General features: G+C 42.7%; 2 protein-coding genes across 3 annotated transcripts; both read left to right on the forward strand.

The window, feature by feature from the left end:
• Positions 1 to 5,190: 5,190 nt before the first annotated feature.
• LOC101760597 (carbamoyl-phosphate synthase small chain, chloroplastic) lies at positions 5,191 to 9,669 on the forward strand. The gene is made up of 11 exons (XM_004953572.3): positions 5,191 to 5,470; positions 5,671 to 5,713; positions 5,861 to 5,987; positions 6,823 to 6,911; positions 6,985 to 7,045; positions 7,133 to 7,200; positions 7,309 to 7,437; positions 8,074 to 8,180; positions 8,273 to 8,620; positions 9,134 to 9,299; positions 9,408 to 9,669. Exons 1-11 carry the CDS (start codon positions 5,312 to 5,314, stop codon positions 9,449 to 9,451), a joined length of 1,341 nt encoding a protein of 446 aa, XP_004953629.1. The 5' UTR covers positions 5,191 to 5,311; the 3' UTR covers positions 9,452 to 9,669.
• Positions 9,670 to 10,656: 987 nt separating this feature from the next.
• LOC101761002 (uridine-cytidine kinase C) lies at positions 10,657 to 16,765 on the forward strand. 2 transcript variants are annotated; one of them, XM_004953574.3, is made up of 12 exons: positions 10,657 to 10,932; positions 11,569 to 11,936; positions 12,244 to 12,358; positions 12,448 to 12,643; positions 12,761 to 12,874; positions 13,070 to 13,243; positions 13,738 to 13,932; positions 14,070 to 14,192; positions 14,286 to 14,398; positions 14,512 to 14,632; positions 14,740 to 14,887; positions 16,157 to 16,765. In XM_004953574.3, the coding sequence occupies exons 2-12, from the start codon at positions 11,600 to 11,602 to the stop codon at positions 16,201 to 16,203; spliced, it is 1,683 nt and encodes a 560-aa protein (XP_004953631.1). In that variant the 5' UTR covers positions 10,657 to 10,932; positions 11,569 to 11,599; the 3' UTR covers positions 16,204 to 16,765. The 2 variants fall into 2 exon arrangements, with proteins under 2 accessions (XP_004953631.1, XP_004953630.1); XM_004953573.3 differs by having other exon boundaries at positions 10,658 to 10,932; positions 14,740 to 15,000.
• The last annotated feature ends 89 nt before the right edge of the window (positions 16,766 to 16,854 follow it).

The following is a 16,854-nucleotide window of genomic DNA, read 5'->3' on the forward strand; positions in this document are numbered from 1 at the left end:
TCATCATCTAGCTAGTTGCTACCTCTTCATCCATCGGCGCCACCTCCATCTTGCCTCATCCTTGCCGTCGCCCAGGCGCTACGCATCTTGCCGTCCTCGCCGTCACCCAGGCTAGCACTCGTCCTCCTCGTGCCTAGCCTCATTCCCGCTTAGAGCGCTAGGCCACAACGCCTCTGACCGTCACGAGTAGGAGTGTATTCTCCTCTTCTTCTTGTTTCCATCCACCTTCCTTCTACGATCCACTCCAAATCGTTCCAATTAAGTGCAAAATTGAGCCTCCAAAGCTAGATGTCGAGGCCTTAGTCTCGAATCTAAATGGAATGGACGTCATTGAGAGGGGGTGTGCGGTCTCGGGCGAGTGGCCGTAGTGCGTGGTGAGCGCGGAGAGGGTTGGCCACGCGAGCGACGGAGCAGTGGCGCGCGTCTCGCGCCGCCGCCAGCAAGCGCACTGTGTGGGCGGGACAGAAGAACAGGAGCAAAGGCTGGACCTTAGGTCAATTGCAGTAAAGTTTGGGGACCTTTTTGCAAAATTATCAATAAATATTTCAGGGACTGCGGGTAGATTGCAAAAAAAGTTAAAGGACTTTTTTGCAAAACAACCACGACGGTCGGAAGAAACAATCACACTTTAATATTAGAATAGAGATATAGCTAGAGATGCAAAATTAAACCATAAGATATTGTTCTTCCATCACTATAAAACCTATTATTTACCTTCATCACCCACTCTTTTACTATGCCCGCTTCTTGATCCGATTTATATAAATCTTCTCACGTGACAATTAGTCAAAGCTTCCATGCTACTTTTTGATCCATCAAGGCAAAATGTCTACATGCCTATTTTATTACTTGTATTTAGAGGAGCAAGAACAATTGTATCTTTTATGGGTCTATTTGGGAAGGGGGTGTTAAAGTTTAACAGGGTGTTAAACTTTAACACCCGCAAATGAGGTGTTAAACTTTAACACATTGGGATGTTTGGATCATTTGTTAAACTTTAACACCTTAGGTTGTAATTGACAACTTTACCCCTCATTACTCCTCTCAATGGCAGCCAAATACCCCTCTACCTAATTTGCCTAATCTGCAAAAATCAAGCACATTGCGATGCTCCACTCGGTTCTGCTCCCCCGCGGCACCACCCGCAGCCGCCGCGGCGACGGCCGCTGCCGACCCGGACGCACCACCCTCGATGTCCTCCTTGGACGACGACGTCATGCCGCCTCCCTCGTCGGACGCTGGCAGGGCCTGCCCTCTCCCCGCGGTCGCTGCTGCGGCGGAGAGGTCGAACACCCAGCACCCTCCGTCGGGTGGTGGCAGCGGCGGCGGCCATGGCCGTGGGGGGCCAGGTGTAGGACACGGCAGAGGCGGCGGGGCATGCGAGACGCCTGCGGCGGGGTACCCGCGGAGGAGGTGGCCAAGGCGAGCGAGGATGCGCGCCACGCGGGCGGCGTCCACGTCCTCCCCGCGGAGGAAGACGACGCAGCCGAGGCGACCGCTCCTTCCCCGCTCCTCCAGATCCGTGAGGGCGAAGACGACGCAGCCTACGTCACCTCCCTCCCCGCGCGCGCTGGTCCGGTGGACAAGGCCCCGCCTACGCCGCCAGCGGCGACGGGAAGGCGGCAGAGAAGGGGGACGAGGAGGAGGTGGACGAGAATGGCGTCGGCGCCAAGAGGAGGAGGAGGCCGGCGGTGCCGAGCGGAGGCAGCGAGGCCGGACGGATCCAGAGAGGAGGGGGGAGGACGCGGCGGATCTGGTCGGATCCGTGGCACGGAGGAGGGGGGAGGGCGGCGCGGCGGAGGAGGGAGGAGGACGGCGCGGTGGATCCGGCCAGGAGGAGGGGCGGCGCGGCGGATCCGGCCAGGCGGAAAGGATGAGCAGGAGGAGGAGGCCGGCGTTGGTGGCGGGGAGGAGAGAGAGGAGAGGAGAAAGAAGAGGTAACCTGGGAAAAAGTGGACTAGGGGACCACTTTTAACACCTTTAGCAAGTTTTAACACCCCCTCCATATGTTAATAAAAAATGGGTGTTAAACTTTAACACCCTACTTAAAAAGTGTTAAAAGTAGGGTGTTAAAGTTTAACACGCCTTCCCAAACAGGACCTACGTTGAGGTGTTACCTTTATCATGCAGCCATGTCTTGTTTTGGATCGTTTATCTTAACGTGTTCCTCTTTTCACCTTAACACTACGTCATCGTTAATTGTCATCGCTATTGCACTATCTTGTTGCTTGTTCTATTTAAGTTGACTTTAAAATTAGGCTGCCTTGACGGATCTGCCAAATAACATTATATTGGGATCACTATTTTTTTTTGATAAATTATATTGGGATCACTATGTTCCAGATATTTTTGGTCTAATGAAAACCATATACTCGGAGTAAGAACCCCACTGCAGATTTCTGGGTGCGTTTTGGTGTGCAGGGAGCGCTATCAGCTTTCAGTTATGATCGCTTAATTGCTACCGATCTCACTGTGATCCATGAGTACTTTCGAGACGTGTAGCAGCTGCCCAGTCTCATTTGCCCCAGATCTCGTGGTCATCACGGACCAACGTGGCAACAAGCGAGACCCGTGCTGATACGGACGACTGGGCCCGAGTACACGAGTCACGGCAGGCTTGTTCCACGTAGAGGCCGTGCAACCGCCTCCTGCTACACGTGGGTCTCGCTGCCCGTAGCACCTTTAGGATCTGATCTGAGAAGAATTTTTGTCTTCGGCCTCTGTTCATCGTCTCCTGTCAAAAGTTTGAATTATGATGCTTACCGATTGGACTCGATCTTTTGTTTTCTTTCTTTGAAACGGTAGAGCTGCTCAATGATTGCTACGCCAGACTTCTTTACGTGTACAAGAGGACTGGACATTTACATGATAACAGCCAGTTTCACCTACTATCCTCCATAAAAAATTCCTCTAAAAATAAACATCTTCCTCTGGTATCTCCAACACGTGTTATCTTAACAAAGTATAACATAACTAAGAGAAATTAGACTAGGAGTTAAAAATGTTGTTTCTATAATTGTAACGAAACAATTAAGCATCTCTTCTTTGATTGTCAACATGCTAAGATAATTTGAAGGGTTGTAACTATAGCTACCGGGTTAACCCCACCAAGATTAATACAACACTGCTTGTAAATTGGTTAACAAACATGGATAAAAAAGATAGGAATTTGATTTTCGTTGGGTTTGCAGCTCTGATGTGGGTAATTTGGTGTACGCGTAACGACGTGGTTTTTGAAAAAAAAGATTAACCTCTTCTATGAAGGCTATTTTTAGGGGTGCATGCTGATTGCGATATTGGTCCCTACCGCAGCGTGACGAAGCAAGGGAGACCATCTATTTGGTAAGCAAGGCATTCAAGATCGTCGCCCTAGATATCTTTGCCAAGAATGGATGGAAAAACAATAATAGACTTTGCTTTCAATTTCTTCATGTCATTTGCGTACTATTTAACTTATTTGTGTGATCAACTGATGTACTGAGAATGTATGCGGTCACAGAGACCGGATATTTATCCATTTTTTAAAAAAGAAAAGAAATGTAATGGTCACAGATGGGAGCTCAGTTTTGCATGTTGCAAGCTCTAACATGAAGCTGGCGCTCAAAGAGTCAAATTCTGTTGCCAACTTCACCATCTGGGGTCAATTTTCCATTACGATTTTGAAAGCCCACAATGTGCGGTTTATATTTCTAAATTACAGCAACATCCTTAGGAAGCCTCACCAAAACCAGATTGTGAGGTTTCTACACGTGACCACAAAATGAGGATAGTTTATTTGGTAAGACTCAGCAAGAGTATTCACACTTTTGAGGATTTATTCAAGAAACAAATTGTGTTATTTTTTAAGTAGCAGACGACATGTCCGTGGACCAAGAGTCATCCTTTAATAATGTCATCAATTTCAAATCTACCAACCTTATCTTTCAAAGATATTCATAGTCTCATAGAGATAGAGTATACATATATGCGCGGCTTAATAGCACTTTTAGTCCCCAAAGATTGCTTAGAGGCTCATTTTAGTCCAGGGTCAAATCAGTCTTGAACGATGTTTGTCCAATCTAGTCCTTAATCTTTTGGTGGTAACCATGCATGCTGGCATACCATGTGTGTTTACTACTCCCTCCGTTCCAAATTATAAGATTTGTTTTGGCTTTACTAGATATATAGATATTATTATGCATTTAGACATAGAGTATATCTAAATGCATAACAAAGTCTATGAATCTAAAAAAGTTAAAACGACCTATAATTTGGGTCGGAGGGAGTACTAATAATAAATTAAATTTAATGGCAAGAGAAGATGATGATGATGATTAGATACCAACAATGGCATAGGATGCAAAGAGCATTATGGCTGTAGCCATCATCATGTGTGCCAAATCGCCATCGTGACACCAGACATTCGTGTTGGTTTTCTACAAGAGGACTTCGGACGATATTCATTTATTGGTTTGTACTAAGTGACTTTATATGTAGAGCACACCTTAATATTGAGAGCAACCATGTATACGCCTCTTTTTTAAGAATAGATGGTAAATTTTGGTTCATGATCGCATAGATGAATTTCGTTATGACTAACCTGGAAGTGTTGATGGTAAATATGGAGAAGGCACGCTTAATTATGTATGCTTAGAGGTACATTGGGTAATTTGATGTGGACACTCTGGATATTCGATGTCTCATACTCCCCCGTCTCAAATTACCATTTGTTTTGATTTTTCTAGTTACATAACCTTGCATATATATTTATCCTTGATATGCATATATATTTATGCCTAGTAAAAATATCCAGAAAAGTCGATATGACGTGAGACCATCTAACGCAGCACGCCATCTAAGACCATGGTCAGATCGTACAAAATAGGATAATTTAAGTGTCCTTTTCGAAGGAGGAAAATCAGTCTGTGCCTCTAGCCCCCACCCACCCCCGCTCTAGCCGCCAGCGGTTGGTGGTGTGTGTGAATGCGGCCCCGCCCGCTGCTTCAGCCGCATGGCCCACACTTCCGGTTCGGGTACCTCTCCGGGCCTTCACAATTGGGCCTTCGTTACACCACACCCACACCCCGGTGGGCTGGGCGACCGAAACCTTGGATCCGCCCATGGGCCCACAGATGTCTATCTCCGGCCAGCGGAGCGCGAGTCCGTCCGAGGCGAGTAGTAATAGTACACGGAGGCCGACCGTCAACCGACGCCGCGGGTCAAAGAGCGCACCAACAAAACCTAAGGCGGCGGGGGCGAGAACACACCACGGTCAGGCGGCGCGGACCAAAGCAAAGCACCCCCCGACTCCGTATCCGCACCGCGTAGTCTGATGGCGGCGACTCCAGCCACGGCTTCCGCGCCGTCCCGGTGCCTGTCCGGCGCCAAGCCGCGCTGCGCCGCCCTCCGCAGCCCCAGCTCGCTCGCCGTCGCGGCGCCTCCGGAGGGACTTCGGCCGCGGGGGAGCCGCGCCCTCTCCGTCCGTGCTAAGGTGAGCGTGAGGCCATATTATCGCTTCTGCAGCTTTAACCGCTGCGGTTCTAAATGCCGTTGACTTGTTTCGGCGTGTTCAGTGCTTACCGTAAAACCGTCCGTGGTCCCGTCATCCCAATCCCGTGGCAACGTGGGATTCTGAATCGGCTATGCGTTCGTCCGCTATAGACTTGAGTTAACTTGTGTTTTTCCACGCAGGTTGCCAGTGGCGTGCAGGGTGCCAGCGTGGTGGATGATGGAGGTGAGTTGTCCTTTGCTTGCCGATTCAGATAGCGTGTTTTGTACCCGTCGCGTACGATTTTGTATTACTATTCATCAATTGTGTAACGGCGCAATTTTTGGGCTTCGGTGATTTCTTTGTCGCTGCTTATGAAATTTTTTTGTGCAGTGGAAAGGCCATGGAAGCTGAGTGATGCTCGCCTTGTTCTGGAAGATGGTTCTGCGTGGAAGGCCAAGTCTTTTGGTGCTTCAGGAACACAAGTTGGTGAAGTTGTTTTCAACACGTCATTGACAGGGTAAATCCTCTAGGACTTGCTTTTACTTTTGTCTGAGTGATGGCATGTTTTGCATGTCCTAGTTGATTACTGCTTGTTTTCTCAGTCAAGATGACGGTTTACTCATGATGGAAGTTAAGTAGTAGATACTTCTTGAAAAACTAAGTAGATATTTGATGGGTCAGTTGACAGTTACTCCTACCAGAGCTAACTTATCTCATATAGCCATATAGGTGCACGGGTATTGCATATATGTTGCAGCCTAGTCACTGTTATATCAAAGAAATGAGCTGAAATATTAAAAAACCTGTTCCATCCTCTTTTCAATCCATTTTGTTTGAAATTTTCAGTTCTACGATATTAAGAGTACATCGGAGTTTGGTGCGGCATAACCATTAGGGATGAATTGCTGGATCCTGGTATTCCTTACATTAAAAAAAAATATGTGCCTTTTTGAGGCCAGATAATTCGGGGAATGGTACTTTTGTTCATCACATTTGGTAGAGCTACTCAGGCATCGATATACTGAGGATGATAAGTTCTTTTAGAAAATACACAGAAGATGATTTTAGCTAGGCATATTTGTCTGGATGGTTGACCCAGGGATTCTACTAATCTGGCACTCAGATTTCAGAGTGCTACCATTCCTCAATAAACTTCTTTGTATTATCGCACAAGAGTTTTCATTTTTACATTGTGAATGCTGCAAGGCTGTCTTGCCACAGTATTACTCTAGCATGAGTGATTGTTTGTTTTAAATTCATGCATGACCCAGCAGCCTTGGTTATCTTGGTGATGCGAGCACCATTTTATGTTAGACTAAGAATCGTCCTTTATGTGTCATTCGTGGTTGCAGCTATCAGGAGATTTTGACTGACCCGAGCTATGCTGGTCAATTTGTCCTGATGACCAATCCCCATATTGGAAACACTGGCGTTAATCCCGGTTTGTTACCCTTCCTTAAAAGATGTAAGATGTTCTAAAATTAAGCATGAAATAACTTGTATTGCTTTTGCAGATGATGAAGAATCGAGCAGATGTTTCCTTGGTGGCCTAATCATAAGAAATCTAAGCATATGGTAAATTTTTCTGTTTTATTATAAGTTGATACTCTTGAGAGAACTTCCCCCAGTTTCTTGTTGTTAAACTTTTAATTTCTTTTGTAGTACTTCCAACTGGCGATGCAAAGAAACACTTGAAGAGTATCTGATTAAGAGGAACATTATGGGAATATGTAAGTAATAGAAGCTAACATGTCTTCCCTATCTCTAGTCCACATGCACGCACAAAAAGTAAAATAAAATAGATCTCTAACTTCTTCTTGGATTGCCCTTTTTTTCAGATGACGTGGATACACGTGCCATAACACGGAGATTAAGAGAAGATGGTAGTCTTATTGGCGTCTTGAGTACTGATCAATCTCGGACGGACGATGAGCTGTTGGAAATGGCCCAGAAGTGGAAAATTGTTGGTATGTTAAGATTTCTTTAAGCAGTGATGTCCTTGAGTCCTTCAGGAACTAACCTGCCCCTTTTTTAACCCCCCATATTTGATTATCTGTATGATTCTAAAAATTTCAACATACTTCATTATCAGTCTCCAGTGATAAACCTGATCCTAAATGACTGCCTAATGATTAGCTTGTATATAACATATTGCTCTTTCCCAACATAATATAGTACAAACTACCTTAAAATGTATTGAGCTATTGCTGGGTAAAATGCTACATAATATCTTTTTTAGGGCCTTTGCTAGACAATATCTGTTGACCTTTGTCGGAACTGAGTGCCATTGAATATCATCGATGAATTCATCACTTCAAATATCTCAGTGCATGTTTCAGAAAAGAAGAGTTGAAAAAGAGCAAGGGAGCAACTAAAAATATCTGCTTTTAAGTTTTAACTTTTATTAAATCTGTTGGAGCAACTTAGATTTGTTACTGTCTCAATTGAGTGACTTAGTTCATCTTGGCATTGTTTTGTTGCACATGGGAATGGTAGTTCTTCAGTACTTGTTCTGTTATATTGCTGCAAATGACCTCTGAATGATGTTTATGCTGTTGTCTCTTGGTTGTAATGGAAGTAACTTTTGTGTTAATATTATGCAGGAGTTGATTTGATTAGTGGTGTCACATGTGATGCTCCATATGAATGGTCAGACAAAACAGATTCAGAATGGGAGTTCAAGAAGGATCAGTCGAGTGAAACTTTTCATGTCAGTATTGGCGTCCTCCCTGGCTCCCTCGCTCCCTGTGCTCATCAAAATATATCTTGCAACTGACGTTGGCTTGCTTTTCTTCTATATAGGTGGTTGCTTATGATTTTGGAATCAAGCATAATATTATGAGACGCTTGACATCATATGGATGCAAGATAACTGTTGTTCCAGCGAATTGGCCTGCTTCAGAGGTACTTAAGTTGAAGCCTGATGGTGTTCTTTTTAGCAATGGTCCAGGAGATCCAGCTGCAGTTCCCTATGCTGTGAAGACAGTACAAGAAATAATTGGGAAGGTTCCTGTGTTTGGCATATGTATGGGCCACCAATTGATTGGGCAGGCTCTTGGTGGGAAGACATTCAAAATGAAGTTTGGTCATCATGGGGGGAATCACCCTGTTTGTGATCTCCGAAGTGGACGTGTAGACATAAGTGCACAGGTTTGTTCCGACATCTTGATTTTTTTTTCTGCCTGATATGAATCATGTCTGTTAAAAATCATCCATTTTTGTTTGACTGATACAGTACTGATCCTCTCACTTAGTTTCCTGTTGTATGACCTGCCTATTTGTTGAGAGGTGCTGCACTTCTTTCACGCTTTCCTTCAGTAAATTTGAACTGCCCAGACTCTTCATACAAAATTGTAAATTTTTTTAGGTAATCATGTTGTATCCACTTTGCCAGTCTAGCCTGCTAGATAAAAAGGTTGAATATTACAAATCAGTTGTGATATAAAAATTGATGTTGATCAAAGTGACTTGGCTGCTCCACCAAGAAAATCATGTTTTACCTCCTAGTAGAATGGTAGCATCCATGCCAGTGCTGTTACCTTTCCTTAATCTGTGTCTATGAGAGTCTGAAATGACTATTCTTTATCCCTTTTATTACTTGTTATGCTTCCTAGCTGTCTGCATGCTCTGCATTGTCCTAAACCACAATTTGTTTCCCTGCAGAACCATAACTACGCAGTTGACCCAGATTCACTTCCAGAAGGAGCGAAAGTAACTCACATCAATCTCAACGATAATAGCTGTGCTGGCCTTCAGTACCCCAAGATGAAGCTGATGTCTCTCCAGTACCATCCCGAGTCGTCACCAGGGCCGCATGACTCCGACACAGGTACATTTCTTTTAGTACTAGCCTCTTCTGTGTACAACATGTTGTGGAGTTCACTGCTATCTTAGTTTGATTGAGCTGACTTTATTATCCACCTTTTGTGCTTTACAGCTTTTGGTGAATTTATAGAGCTCATGAAGAGCAACAGATTGTGAGGAGTGGAGAGTACATGAGAAGGTCAATAATTATATTGGTGCTCCCTTGCACCAAGCTCAAAAGAATTTGTTGTACCTGTAGTGTCCGTCTTTCAGATGTTCTTGTGCTTGAATATTTTTTGGGGGTCGAAAGGACTTGAGAATAAGATGCTCTGCACTTTGTACCATGAAATCACCTGCTTGAGTTTCCTGTTACTGCAGAAAGATGCTTCATACTATCAAAACTGTACGGAAGCGGTGCACTAATGCCCTGCGAATTTCTTGCCGGCAAGTAAAGCTGGTGATGACGAGCATCAGTAGGGATAAAGAACGGACAGCGAGTAATAGAGGCTGGTCAAGGGATACTTTTGTTTTTCCAGGCTAATCAGATATGCACAACGTTGCTTTCAACTTTTTTAAATGTATGATGGAAAACCATCCAGCTTTTGGTGAGTGGCGCGAAGATCTTTCAGCGTGCGCGCGTACGCCGATGATGGAAAACTTTCTCGTTTATCCGGATTGCACTTTCAGATGCTCTATCTGACCAGATTGACGGCTCTACGAGGAGGAGAAAAGGGGTTAGGGTTCTTTTTTAGCTGTTGGCGCTGCCAGTGGATAGGTGGCTGGGTGGGTTTGCCAGATTCATTTGAGTTGGGTTGGGATGTCTGTTTTTCGATCACCGTCTGTTTTCGGCAATTAGTCGAGGTCACGCGACTTGGGAATTTGCTGCGTGTCTCCTCCCGCAGCTCGCTACCCGTCCCTTTCCTCGTTTTGCAAGGTGTTTGGTTGTAGGTCGTAAGCACCATCACTCTCTAAGAAAAGAGTGCGCGAGAGAATCCGCCTTCCAGGTTTTCCGATCATTCTTGGTGGGGTGAGGCAAGCTTATCTTATTAGATCAAAGAGCAGTAACCTGAAAAGAAGCAAACAAAAAAAAAGTAAGGCAATTGAAAGAAGAAATTAATGAGTAGAAAAAACATGACAATCGAGACGCCAGTGCACTTTTGGTTTTTGCGATGCATCGATTATCATTCTTTGACCACCGCATTGTACTATGTTTTCACCATCAATTTGTCTCGTCCAAATGTGTTCGTAGGTTGACTCCAAATCAATCATAACTCAATTTTATTTTCCGCTTTAATTTTACAATTGCTACTCGGCCTGGAGTACTATGTTGGAAACCATGTCATTATTTCCAATAATGGTATATAAATTCAGTATCGGCCTTTGGGCTTAGCCACGTCCTTCCCGGCCCCTAGGTCGGCACTAACCTCGAAGCATCCTCTGCCCACACCGTCGTGCTCATATTCGGCCGTGCCAGCGCCGCCGATCGAACTCGCCCCAGAGTCCAGGCACCGACCCAAGCACGGGTAGCCGCCACCCAGAGACACTCTCTGCAGCTCGCGGCCGTCGTTGTCCTCGCTTCCCTGTCCAATCCCCGGCCGCCGGTTTCGGACTAGCGTGATCCATCCGGGCCTGGGAATTGTGATTGATTTCTCTCGTGGGTGAGGAAACCCTAACTTTCTTGGATTTAGCGGGTGTTGTTCTTGGGGAATCGTTTTAACTGCAGCGAGCAATCAATTCCGAATCTCTTCCAGTTACTAGCGGGATTCCTCGCTGCATGGTGTGGTGCTTGTTTAATTTACCATGCACGGTTCTGGTTCAGTTCGTTCAGGTGCTTTCTTCAGCGAGGCTAGATCGATCTCAGTTGAGTCCGTTGATTTTAAGCGGCGTGTGCAGTTAATTTTCTATAAAGTTTGGGTGTTCAACCAAATTGCCCGCCGTTTCTTACACTGTCTTATCAAGATTGTTGATAATTAATGTTCTTCATTGGAGCCCAATTAATGTTCTTCATTGAATAGGCGGCCGTTCTCCCTGCATTGTAGAATTTGCGTTAAAAGTAAAGTGCAAGTACAAAGTTACAAGAAAGTAAGGTACAAAGTTGGAGAAAGAAAAACAGTGAAAGAAATATGGAAAAGGGGGCTTGGGAGTAGGAAGTACAATGTCTGAGGTCGGGAAAACAGTTGTTTCAGCAAATTTTGAGTCTGAAGCCAATCGATCTGTGTTTAGAGTTTCTTAGGTAGCACTGAATTTCCACAGCTCTATTATCTCTTTAATATTCCTTCCTACCTGATGTGCAGGCCACAATTGTATTTTGAAGACAACATTTGGATGGAGCAGCATGATTCCTTGGCTGACTCGCCAAGGAGGCGGTATAACCTTCTGCGAGACAAGGTCCAACTGGTCAAAAGGAAGGACTCAAACCGCTATGAGATTGTCCGCTTTCACGATCCATTGTCTTTTGAGAAAGGCTTCTTTGTTGTAATCCGCGCCTGCCAGCTTCTGGTACAGCACAATGAAGGGATAATATTTGTGGGTGTTGCCGGACCCTCCGGTGCTGGGAAGACAGTGTTTACTGAGAAGGTCGTCAATTTCATGCCTAATGTTGCTGTGATATCAATGGACAACTACAATGACGCAACTCGCATAGTTGATGGCAATTTTGATGGTAGTCCTAATCACCAAGCACTTTGCATCTTGTCCTATTGTTTATTAATATGTATGCCACTTCCTTCACAACAACAAAATTTCTGAAAAACTAATGGAAGATAGTTGATGTCACATATATCTGAGCAGTGTGTCTACACATCTGGTCACTTGGAAACTGCATACCTCTGCATTAATAATGTGATAATTATTATCCTATATGCTTTATGATGCAATGTTAGTATGAGATTATTGCAAGCTGCATTCTCTAAGGTGATAAGTTTTCCAACCACAGAAATTGATATTTTCGCATATTCAAACTTGCTCAGATCCACGTCTAACAGACTATGACACACTGTTGGAAAACATTCATGGTCTCAAGGAAGGAAGGTCAGTTCAAGTTCCAATATACGATTTTAAGGCGAGCTGCCGGACTGGGTATAGGTAAATAATCGCTGCCATCTTTCAGCATAGAAGCTTAGGTCCATATTTTGTTATTCATTTCTAAGATTACCATTTCTTATGTGCAACAGAACAGTTGATGCCCCTAGCTCCCGGATTGTTATTATCGAAGGTATATATGCACTGAGTGAGAAGTTACGGCCATTTATGGACTTGCGTGTTTCTGTCACTGGTGGTGTTCATTTTGACCTGGTGAAGAGGGTTTTAAGGGACATACAGCGAGCTGGCCAGGAGCCTGAAGAAATAATTCATCAGATCTCAGAAACGGTAGGTTGAATTTTCCAAATTGGCTATACATTTCATAAACAGTCTTATGGTTCATGTTAACATGTGAATTACCTCTTACTGCAATCGGTGTGGTTTAATGAAAGATGGCATTTCCAGGTTTATCCAATGTACAAGGCTTTCATTGAACCAGATTTGGAGACTGCACATATTAAAATCATCAACAAGTTCAATCCATTCTCAGGGTTCCAAAATCCCATGTACATTCTAAAGGTATGCATTAATAACATCTCGTTTTCTTTTTTTTTTTCATCCATGTCCTAGCAATCTTGGTTCTCGTCTGATCACAAGACAGCTTAAACAACTAATAGAAAATTGTTGAATTGTGCACCAACGACATAGTTTCAACAACAATTTTTTTTTATGATTTTGCCAGTATAACTTACCATTGGCTGTCTGTACTTGCAGTCATCAAGGTCTCTAACACCTGAGAAAATCAAGGCTGTGCTTGGTGATGATCATACAGAAAGCAACGAAGAAACTTATGATATATATCTACTTCCACCTGGTGAAGACCCAGAAGCATGCCAATCTTATTTGAGAATGCGGAATAGGGAAGGGAAATATAATCTAATGTTTGAGGTATATCAGTTTTTTGTTTTTCCTCTCATCGATAAAATTTGAGTTTTATGTTTTTCTCTCTCTAGTGAATGGAATTTCAGTTTATCTTTAATGGCTGCATATTATATTTTTGAAGGACATTGTTGGTTGTTCATGTTCTAATGCTAGATTGCTAGTATTGTAAGGTTCTTTTGATTAAGACCATTCTTTAGCTTCCATGTAATTTATTCCATACACATACGCCCAGGAATCTTTAATTTGCTAAAACATGGAACTTTAGTTCAGTTCAGTTTCTCATTGCAGTAAGACTCTTAATTGTATGTCTCTTTCTATATTTACTAGAACTGCTGAACTGAACACTTTTCTCAGTCTTCTACGCAGTTGGCTTTGTTCTACCCTCTTTGGCTTTTTCACATGTATTTGTTCCTGGATTCCTGTAACTAAGTGCGATGAACAAACCTTTGCTGTCAGCCCTGGTTTTCACTTACCCCCTTGTGTTCTTTTTGTACTTGAAGGAATGGGTGACCGACAATCCTTTTATTATATCACCAAGGATCACTTTTGAAGTCAGTGTACGTCTTCTTGGTGGTTTGATGGCATTGGGATATACTATTGCAGCTATACTGAAGAGAAGCAGTCGTGTTTTTTCTGATGGCAAGGCAACTATTAAAATTGACTGGCTGGAGCAACTTAACCGGCAGTATATACAAGTGAGCATAATCTTTGTCGTTTGGTTGCTGTAGTTTCTCTCAGTGTTATTGTTCACATCTCGAGTTCTTAAGTACTATCTAATTCTTTACTTTTTGTATCTCAACAACTGTTTAATAACCTTGCTTCTTTTTTTTAGGTGCAAGGAAGAGATCGGCTTTATGTTAAATATGTAGCAGAGCAGTTAGGTTTGGATGGTTCTTATATACCACGCACATATATTGAGCAAATTCAGCTAGAGAAATTGATAAACGATGTTATGGTATGCATTTGATTAGTTATGCGCTTACACAACATATTAGCATTACTTCTAGTTGTATTGCTTAGTCATCGGTTGGGTCTGACTGATATGCAGGCATTACCAGAGGATTTGAAGACAAAGCTCAGCATTGATGATGAGCTGGTCTCAAGTCCAAAGGAAGCCTTTTCCCGTGTTTCTGCGGATAGAAGAAACAAACTTATGAAGAGGTTTCTTAATAACATACCTGTTTCCATTTTAAACGGTTGCTCCTGTAAAGTTAAATATTAACTTTGGAACCTGAATAAAGTTAGCTGATTTTTTTTTTGTCATTATTGTCCAGTGGTCTATCTCATTCATATTCAACGCATGGAGACAAAAATATAGTGAAATTGAGTAAACTGACAGATAGCAACAGGAGGTTTGGTGGAGGACGAGCCCCTGAACCTCCTGCCATCAACCAGGTGAGTTTTGTAAAGAGATATATAACTAAACGTGGTAATCCAAAGCCTATATTTGACATATGGAACACTGATGTGCAAATGTTCTTGTTTCCACTTGTATTTCATAGGGTGCAATCACCCAGCTTTCTGAGCAGATATCAACATTGAATGAAAGGATGGACGAGTTTACCTCTCGAGTTGAAGAACTTAATTCAAAGCTTACAGTGAAGAAACATCTACCCAGTCAACAGAATTTGGCTCTTCCAAACGATGCTTGTAATGGTTCCACACCTACGAATCTCTTTGTTTCTCAGTTAGGCAATGGTACTCTGATACCTCATTCTTCATCGTCAAACCAACTTGCAAAGGATTCCCCTATGATAGAAGAGGTCTCCCTCCCCTCCCTATATTTTTCATAGCTTGTTGGAATTAGATGTATTAGTACTGTTAACATTGTTTTAATACCAGTTTATTTAATAGCTCAAGAGTTCAAAGGGAATTTTTGAGACCTCAAAGACAGGCCATAACAATTTGATAAAAATAGCAGTGATCAGGGGTTGTCATGGATTTCCTCAAATAGAGTAGACATGTGGGTCACAAATTCGATCATGTTTGAGTTTATCTAGTCCAAAACAAATAAAAAGAAAATCAAGTAATTCAGCTCCTTTTCTAGTACAAGTAGTGTCACAATATAGTTAGCGTCTTAGCGATGTCCAAAAACAATGTTACTATATATCTATGAAATATCAAATCATATTTAGATTGGAAAAACCACATATCGAGTGTGAATAATTGCATGGTTTCATAAGTTAGTTTGATGCACCATTAGTATTCATGCACAAATTGACAAAACTGAAGGAACCAAATGTCACATGGTTTCAACAAGATGTACTTTTAGTATTCATGCACAAACTGACAAAATTGAAGGAACCAAATGTCAACGCCCCCCAAAAAAAGTAACCAAATGTCACATGGTTTCAACAAATACTGCCTCTGTTCCAAAATGTAAGACATTTAAATTTTGGCCTAAGTCAAACTTTTTTTTTTACTTTGACCAGATTATAGATATTTGCATTAACAAGATTTATTTGATATAACTAATTTGATGTTGTGGATGTTGCTGTATTTTTCAATAAGTTTGGTCAAAGTTAGAGAAATTTGACTTCTTACATTTTTGAACGGAGGGAGTACCATATAACTAATTGAACTCATGTGCACCTTCTGCAACATTCAGCTGAATTGCAGGTTAACAATCCCATACCTTCTCTTCAGAAAATAAAAAATCTGGCATAAAATGTTCCTGTGGCAAAGCTTCTTCATGACAGGACTCTTGAACTCGATTTTTCTTCTTCATCTTAGATATGTATTGTGCAAAGCCTAGGCTGAATGAATATGGTACTCTTGACTTTGCTAAATTTTAATGGTATAAGCAAGTTTTTTGGTTATTCAATATGTTGTGAAATTCTATTTAGTATCTTATTATAACACTTCATTTGTACATATCTTGACTTGAATTTCATGTTTGATGCTTTGTTTCCTAAGCAGATTATGAACATATCAAGAGGTCAGCGCCAAGTTATACATCAGCTTGACAATCTGACTAACCTGCTTCATGAGCATTTGGTCTTAACGCGACAAGCAAATGCCGCCAGCAGGAACGGAGTGCTGGATATTGACTCAGTCATCTGCCCACTTATTTGCCTGACAGTAGCCAGTGTTGGGTACTTCATGTTTAAAGGTCTCAGCCGGGGCTGACCAAAATGAATCAGCCCAAACATGTGCTCTGAGGCTTACCATCGGTTGGTGAAGTTCAGGAGGAAGCCAACCATCACAACTGATCTGCAATACATACCCCAGAGTTCAGATTCCATACTGATGTTCTCTCCTGCAAGCTAAAGATAGACAACCCACAAACGCTTACAGCAGGAAGACCATATCTAACAGCTTACAAGGTCCTAAGATAAAGTCATATACCATCACAATCAACAAAGCCTTCGTTTTTGAGGGAATTACTCACAAAAATGGTGTACCAGAGGCATATACTTTTCTGTAACGGATACTGGCTGTCCCCAGTATCAATAAATTTTGGAGATGATAATAGATTAATAATCCTCAGATAATGTCGATGAAATTATGAGAAAATCTTGCTGGAAATTGTTGTGTGTCTCATGTTTTCTGGCTCACCAAGTTCGCCTGGTCACAAGTCGCACCTGTATTCAAACAGGACGCTTTAATGAGGCGTT

This window comes from Setaria italica, chromosome I, assembly GCF_000263155.2.
Source record: "Setaria italica strain Yugu1 chromosome I, Setaria_italica_v2.0, whole genome shotgun sequence".
NCBI classification, from domain to species: Eukaryota; Viridiplantae; Streptophyta; class Magnoliopsida; order Poales; family Poaceae; genus Setaria; species Setaria italica.

Excerpts from the sequence above, each read along its gene's own strand:
- LOC101761002 (XM_004953573.3), top strand. The coding sequence starts at position 11,600 with ATGGAGCAGCATGATTCCTTGGCTGACTCGCCAAGGAGGCGGTATAAC. Across the intron at positions 14,193-14,285 it reads AATTGATAAACGATGTTATG|GCATTACCAGAGGATTTGAA; the intron begins GTATGCATTTGA and ends ACTGATATGCAG. Across the intron at positions 14,399-14,511 it reads AGAAACAAACTTATGAAGAG|TGGTCTATCTCATTCATATT; the intron begins GTTTCTTAATAA and ends ATTATTGTCCAG.
- LOC101760597 (XM_004953572.3), top strand. The coding sequence starts at position 5,312 with ATGGCGGCGACTCCAGCCACGGCTTCCGCGCCGTCCCGGTGCCTGTCC. Across the intron at positions 5,471-5,670 it reads CCCTCTCCGTCCGTGCTAAG|GTTGCCAGTGGCGTGCAGGG; the intron begins GTGAGCGTGAGG and ends TTTTCCACGCAG. Across the intron at positions 7,201-7,308 it reads GAGGAACATTATGGGAATAT|ATGACGTGGATACACGTGCC; the intron begins GTAAGTAATAGA and ends CCTTTTTTTCAG.